The sequence below is a fragment of the Phallusia mammillata genome, chromosome 2, assembly GCF_965637545.1.
Source record: "Phallusia mammillata chromosome 2, kaPhaMamm4.hap1.1, whole genome shotgun sequence".
Classification (NCBI taxonomy): domain Eukaryota; kingdom Metazoa; phylum Chordata; class Ascidiacea; order Phlebobranchia; family Ascidiidae; genus Phallusia; species Phallusia mammillata.
The window spans coordinates 9,541,954-9,549,874 of NC_137253.1; the positions used below are offsets into that span (position 1 = coordinate 9,541,954).

Sequence of the window (7,921 nt, forward strand, 5' to 3'; positions counted from 1 at the left end):
AGAACAGACACAACACACTGTAGCTGCGAGCGGGATAATGTTTATTTATTGCACGCAGTCAAAATGCTTAGCTAGCCTATATAGACTGTTGGAGCTACATGGCTAAAATTGGACAGTACCCAAAACCACAGATATCGTTACTGTCACCTAAGCTATAAGCACCGTTGCCACCCAAAACAGTAAAATGAAGATCAGTAAATTTGACCACTTATCCCAAGGGGTTAAGGTATAAGCGCAACGTTGCAATATGTTTGTAAAGAAAGAACAAAGTGTTTTATATATTGCCAGCGTACGGTGACATTGGCAAAGTAGTGCGTCGTTTTTCACAGAACATAGAGATTGTAGAAATAACGAACAATGTTCAATTGCATTACAATCGCTTAACGATTTAATTGGATAGAAGCTTAATCGGAACTTTAAAGGTTTTTTTTCTATTGTCATTCGAACGAGTGTTTGAAAACTTTTTATCAGCACACAGATTCAAACGGATAGTGTCAAAAAACAGAGACCCAAAATGCCGTTGTAGGATCAACAACAGCAAACACATTTTCACTTTTAAGACAAATGTCGTGTGCGTTATGTTTGCACATCATAAAGACTAGAAAAAACTCGGCACAAACTTTCGTAAAAGCACACTTGGAAGCACAAGTTTTTCGACGCGAAAATGTAACAAAAACTACCAACTTTATAGCGTACCTCATTTTAACGAATTCGAATTGTTTAGTGAAACGTACTAGAACGTAGTTAAATATGCCAGACTCCGATTTCGTAACACTGTATTTTTTTCGGAATTTGGTCAAAACCTAAGAAAAACGCATAAGGACCAAATTGTGTCTTTTTCTCTTTACACAAATTTCATATGTTTATTATAGGTGCTACTAGATAGTGAATACATCGGCATTTTTATGTTCATTAGGTCCCCAACTGTCAAAATTAGTTAGGCGACTCCTATGCCATTTTGTCTCATTGTAAACGATTGCTGTTTTTTTGCTCAAAAAAAAGCATTGAAATTGTAATACTTTACTTAACCCCCTTTTGTAGATTATTTTGGCTCAGTTTAACCGTACAAAACAACATGTGTCGGAATGTAGAGTTTCAAAACCGAAAATTTAGGTTGCAACATGGTACAAGCCTCTTTTCAATCAAAGGCTTCTATCAAACCTAGCTTCCCATAATATACATATATATGTAACAAGAAAAGGCGAATAATAAATAAAAATAAGCAAATTGGACTCAGTAAGTCACCTAACATGGAGTTTATGCTATCTTTTCTTGTTCGGCAAATGACTTGGTGCATCAGCGAAGGTGTACTTCAATCTGTAAGCTTCAGCAAGAAGTAGTTTCACTTCTTCATCACCCCAGTGGTGTGTAGGAACATTTTGGATCATTAACATGACACCCTGAGAGATGACAGTGAATTAAACTGGTAAAATAGCAGTTTTTTGCGGTTGGGGCTTAATAACAATAAGGTCAGGCCATTTGAAATAACAGTTGCATTGTGTTGTGTGATATGATCAGTGCAAGTTTTGTGCTGCCCATTTGCCAAACTGAATCTGTTACACATGCTTATGTGCATAGTTTATATGCATAAATCAAAGAGTAAATTTGACTTTATCTAAACACCAGAAATTCAAAGAAATGTTTTAGGGTTCTTTAGTCTAGCTCTAAATTCTAAAGTTTAGACCAGTGGTGGCCAACCTATGGCGCATGCGTCAAACGTGGCGCATTGCATGATCAGAAAGGGTGCATTGCCTTCTTTTGATAATCATGAAAATCAAATTAATAAACTAATAAATAAATATTTCTATTTTCTTAGTTCTTGTTTCTTATTACTATCCTTTTCATGCAAAAGTTGTTTCTTTCTCTTTCTCTCTATATACAAGAAGTAGTCATAGAAGGTGGGGTTACGAGATATTTATGGGATATACATCCAACACAGTATGTTAAAAAGTTGGCGAATGGTATGTAGAAGGTTGGCCACCCCTGGTTTAGACCGTTTGTTCTACTTTTTAGAAGGTAAATGTACCAGAAACTAAACAAAAAAAAGAACACGAAAATTTTATGTTTTATCAGTGGTTTATCAGTAAACTTTTTTTGACAAATCAAAACATTTTCATTCCTCTGATACACTACACAGTAGATTCTAAACCATACAAAGATCATTTACAATTGGGCCTTTTATCAACTTCACAGGTCCTATTTCCAGAGCTTAAGTGTCTATTTAGAAACCACATGTAAAATTTAAAGTAAATTCTTCCCTCAAGTTTGAAAATGATTCATCTGGGAGGAATTCCTCCCCAATTAAGAACCTCTGCGTTATATCAACACATAATTATAATGCTACCTGGAAATCTTTCTCTGCTAGCAACTGCTTCCTCCACTGTGTAAGGAAAGCAGCACAGACGTAGAGATGAAAATCAGAAAATCCATCGGTTTCGGCAAGATAAGTGTCCCATAATCTAATGGTGCACCGCAGAGGGATCTCTCGCATCAGAAGGTTATTCATCCAGCGAAATGAAAATTGAAGGTACTCAATTTGTTCAGTCTCCAAATGTGCATGAAGGTCAGCTGTAACAAAGGTCAAAGGTTAAACGGCCAACCAATAATAACATTGTTGAAATGTTGGCATAGCATGCATTTGTTGGCAAAATTCTTGTTTTTTAGACCACATTTAAATGCTCCTATGAAACAAGTAGGTGACAATATCACTTGGAAATGGCATTTTCATGGCATCCATTGCATTTTCAATATAGAAGGCAGCATTACTTGAAAAAATAGTTTTGTCTTTAATGTCATTTTTAGTATATGGGGCAACAATACTAAAAAATAGTTTCGCCATTAGTCCATTTTTAATATAGGGGATCATCACTTAGAAAATAATTTTGTCTTTAAAGGCATGTCCTAAACCTGGACGAAACATCATGCGTTATTATGTCATTGTCACAATAAATGGTATACATGCGTAAATTTATTGTTTAAACATTATTCATGTAGGCTTTACCCATCAAATGGGTCACAAAGAAATTTCCCTGAAATGGGGTCGCAGAGCAAGAAAGTTTGAGAAGCCCAGTTCTAAGCTACTAGTACAGGCTATCGTTGTGTTTATATGAAGAGGTCTTACACATGTTTTTGTATGTTTTCACACGAAAAGGAAAAAAAAATCGTCCTCACGCACATATAACATACATACCATCAACACGTTTTGTCAGCTCTCTAAGCTTGCTAACTTTGCTTTGTACTCCTGGTTGAGCGAAAGTGTAATTGTCTTGAATTCCATCCAGCAAGTTTCCCATACACCAGTAAGTGTCAGCTTCCATATCCTTCAAAGTACGTTCCGGCAACTTTGCAACATCATACGTTTCTACCTCAACTTCTTCCCCTTAAAATATAGATTGTTTAATATTTAAAAATGCAAAAGCTACTCGACCTTATATGTCAGTTCAGCATAGGCCATTTGAGAGCTTTTTACCTAAAAACCTAAACACAAAAATTGAATGTAGCAGTGGACATGTGACTCTATCTAATGTTTTTGACTCAGACATCAAACAAAATCTAAGCATTCATGCAGGCCCTGCACAGTTTATTGCCTATTACTACAAGATTCGCTGAAAGTCTGATGCACCAAAAATGTCATAATTTTTACTTCAAAATGTTAAAAAAAACAGCCCTACTACATAAGCATTGTTCTCAAAACAGTTTATTTCGAGAAACATTGTTCTTCGCTGCTTGGGTGTTCTATGATTATCAAAAAGCACTAGGTTCACATACCTATTTCAGCTGAAAGAAATACAACGAAAAAAGGCGTAACCAAATCATTGATGCCTTGCACATAACCACTAGCAGGATGACGTACTGCCCACACAAACAATAGACGCTCAAATACCTGAAAATAAAACACATTATTATGTACATAAAAAAATTTGAGGAATTATTTTATGTTAATTTGCTTACGGTTTGTACTGATGGTTGTTGAAACAGTGGAATGAGTGGATTGGTTCTGGGAATGTCAATATGAATCTGAAAATGTTTAAATACCTGTTAATTGACAAGTTTTTAAGTTCAATTTTAGTGATGGGGCGGGTACCCGGTACTCGGTATCGGTATCGAATGATTTCAGTGGTAGCGATACTCGTACTCAGTATCGAAATATTTTATCTCAGTTTTCGATACCAAAGTGTGAGTACCGAAGGCCGATTTACACCATAAAAATACGGGCAACTTTATGTCAATATTTGCTTCGGACAGCACAAAATTGGAAATAAATTCCGCCAGTTTATCTATGTCGTTTTCACTATCACGTGTAGATTACATTTTTCGGCATGTATGTGTGCCCCCGACCATGGCAGATAAATTAACCAATGATATACAACTAAGTACAACACTACACTTAAGTACTCGGTATCGAAGGTATATACATGTGGTACTCGTACTCGGTATCGGTACTCGCTTCAAAACCGGTATCGTCCCATCACTATTCAATTTATAGACCATTTACTTTCAAACGCAAGTACATGAGCTTTTATAATATAAATAATATTTTTCTCTGCAATTTGGAAACAATGGTGGTCATTTGTGAAACAAATGGCCCTGGTTTAGGTGTACCTTACCTGATGATAGGTTTGTTGGTACATTGGTTGTTCTCTACATTCATAATACTGTTCAACAAACTTGAAATATTCATTGCGTTTCCTCTTTAACACCGACTCCCTTCGGTCTTTGTTTGCAGGAAGATAACCCTGAGATTAAAAACATTTAAACAACCAGACAATTGTTTGAAGTTCATATGTTTGTTGTACAGATAAAATACATTTTTTTTTCTAATTGATCAATGCAGTCAAAGTTTAGTAAAAAAATAAGAACAGTTTTAAAACTTACTGATAGCAATTTCCAAGTCACTGCACGAACTGCAGAAGGAATACCAGGCCAGCTAAGTTTTCTCAAATCATCTGAAAGAACCACAAACATCAGATATTTGTTTATTTAAATTTGCAAATAATATCCCCAAACACTTTTGGAGTGATTGAATGAACTATCTCACAGAAAATAGAAAGTGAGCCCTATTACAATGTAAAATTTATGTGTTGTGTTCTATAAGTTTTGTATAGTGGCAATTGAGGTATAGGTTTCCAATATCTTTAATAACAGGGAATCAATATATTGACATGTGTAATTGTTTACACACCAAGATCTATAGAATCGGACTGTAGCATTTGGTAGAACTTGTCAATTCTTGTGTTTTCCTTTGCAAGGTTGCTGGCAGTCATTGGCATTCGAATTGATTGTGCCTTTGGAGCTGAACCAGCCCCAGTTATGCCTGAAAAACACATAGCAAGTTGGCATAGATTTATTGGTCGAAAATGTTTTGGGCTTTAAAGTTATGATCAGTTTACTAGTGATGGGACGGGTACCCGGTACTCGGTACTCGGTATCGATACTCGTACTCGGTATCGAAATATTTTGTCTCAGTTTTCGATACCAATGTGCGAGTACCAAAGGCTGATTTACACTATAAGAACACTGAAAACTTTGTGCCAATATATGCTTCGGACAGTACAAATTTGGGAAAAAGTTCCGCCAGGTTACGTATTTTTTTCGCTATCGTATGGAGATTACTTTTTTCTGCATGTGTGTGCGCACACCTGTACGCCGGCCATGGCAGATAAATTAGCAGGTGATATATATACAACTAAGTACAACACTGTACTTAAGTACTCGGTAATCGTACTCGGTATCGAAGGTATAAACATGTGGTACTCATACTCGGTTATCGGTACTCGCTTCAAAACCTGGTATCGTCCCATCACTACAGTTTACCATGTACATACAGTAAAACTCTGGACAAAATCTGAGTGATTTTGGACAAGAAAATCAGGGCTGGGCAACAAGTAATGTTTCTACTCAGTCCTATACCACTTATATTATTAAACCTTATCAAGCAAAGCGACCGGGCAAGTATGCCGACTAACAATGAACTTACCAGAATAAAAAAGCAGGTCAACTAATAGGTTCATGTACTTTATCAACTAACTATGTAAAAAATATCCGAAAAAATTTGCATTACACCATTTTGTACCAAAATTAGGCATTTTTCAACAGATGTTTAACTGATATATTTTAACATTACAATTGATTTAGGTTCAAATCAACCTACTTGGAGGTGACAGCACCATTTTTGATCCAGTCTGTGTGGTTTCTTCAGCATTAGTTTCATACACTTCACTTGAATTATTCAAATTGCCAAATCCATTCATAGACTTTGCAGGTTGTTTATCCTTTACAACTTTGTGCACTGGAATACTGCCAACTTGGCTAACAGTTCTACTTGCTCCACCTGGTACCCTCTTGTGGCTGTGTGATGAAGTTGGGGTGGTTTCAGCTGCACCGGGTCTTACAGGTTTTTCTGCACTGGTTCTTGCTGCCAGTTTTTGATGACCGCTTGATAATGTTGATGTCTGTCTACTGCCAGTTGCAAAGGAATTGGTTTTTGAGTGATTTTCAATTACTGCTTGAGCCGCAGCATGTACCTTGAAATGCAGCAAGTAAAAAATACATTTTGCAATCTTTGTAAATGTTCCAAACAGTCTACAACAGGGTGAAAATGTACCCCTGGCCCAAATGAACATTCTATTGGTTTACAAGTGTCATGTGTAAAACATGTCATTCTAATTTTAAAAAAATGCTTTTCACTCATGACAACAAATATTGGTTGTTTCGCTAAATAAACAGTACAGAGTTTTTTTATACACACAGTTGTTTTCATGTAGCTATGGGTCAAGAATATATGAAAATTTTAGCCTGTGACCCTATAAAAGTTGTACACCCCTTGTGACAAGTGAACAATCAATTCTTTTCCTCTTATGTACATCATATTTTTTGTAACTGAGTCATTAATAGGCCATGTTTGGGCATAAAATTTAACACTGCTATGACCTGTTCTGGACTGGATCCCATTTCAATCTTAGCTAAAGCAGCTCGCAGTAGATCATCATCAGTTGCATCCCAGGCATCTTCGGTATGATTCTCAAATTCCTTGAAGCTCAACTTGTGTTTTGGGGCATGCTGTGGTGATTCATGTTGTGGGGCAGGTGACGACTGCATTGAGCTGTAAGGGAAATAATTAAAGGTATAGCTTTGTTTGTACAAGTCAAATTGTTATGATTTTAATTTCAATTTGTACAATTAAGTGATACGTACCTTCCTGGAAACTTGTTAGAAGATCTTTTCCAGAAAGCCTTTTTCTTGCTTTCGTCAATATTTTGGGCCATTTTCGTTTTTTTCTGTCTGCCAGATTTAGTTATCCTAGCAGTGTTAGGATCACCTTATGAGTTTATGTTACATAATGCTATTCAGTCACAAAGTTGAATGCTACAAGCAAAAAAAAAACATAGATTGATAGGAGTATTTTTTATTTCATACATATTTAACAACACAAAAAACAATTAACATGCTTCAATCTCAAGTATAAGAGTATATTCATTGAGAAATACATACCAATTAATTTTTAAAATATATTCTTAACTGTTTCCTATTTGTTTCAATGTTTACTATGAGCTTTCATAACAATTCAATATTTTACACTATTTTTACTATTTCTATGGCGTGGACACGCATTACTGCTTTCGTATGTTTAATTTTTTCCGTGAATTTAACATGCAATAATAAAAAAGCGATTTTAATCCCGGAAGCAAGCTTTGTGAACTAAGTCTAAAAACGCAAACAAATAATTTGCTTGCAAAACAATTAACAACTACAGCTAAGTTGTAGAAAACATACCGTATTTACTCGATTGTAAGCCGCGGCTTATATTGTTTTTTAGCTGCCGTTTGTGCGGCTTATAATCGAGGGCGGCTTATATTTTAATTTTATACCGAAATTATTTCTACACTCCAACATTTTAAATTATTAGGGGTATAAAACATGT

General features: G+C 35.7%; 1 protein-coding gene across 2 annotated transcripts; it reads right to left on the reverse strand.

Moving 5' to 3' along the window:
* Positions 1-24: 24 nt before the first annotated feature.
* LOC145215686 (TBC1 domain family member 22A-like) lies at positions 25-7,367 on the reverse strand. 2 transcript variants are annotated; one of them, XM_080084434.1, is made up of 11 exons: positions 7,195-7,367; positions 6,931-7,102; positions 6,152-6,524; positions 5,183-5,314; positions 4,876-4,946; positions 4,608-4,736; positions 3,952-4,017; positions 3,769-3,883; positions 3,191-3,379; positions 2,345-2,568; positions 25-1,400 (listed from the first exon to the last, which is right to left on the reverse strand). In XM_080084434.1, exons 1-11 carry the CDS (start codon positions 7,263-7,265, stop codon positions 1,263-1,265), a joined length of 1,680 nt encoding a protein of 559 aa, XP_079940560.1. In that variant the 5' UTR covers positions 7,266-7,367; the 3' UTR covers positions 25-1,262. The 2 variants fall into 2 exon arrangements, with proteins under 2 accessions (XP_079940560.1, XP_079940561.1); XM_080084435.1 differs by lacking the exon at positions 5,183-5,314 and having other exon boundaries at positions 7,195-7,361.
* Positions 7,368-7,921: the final 554 nt, after the last annotated feature.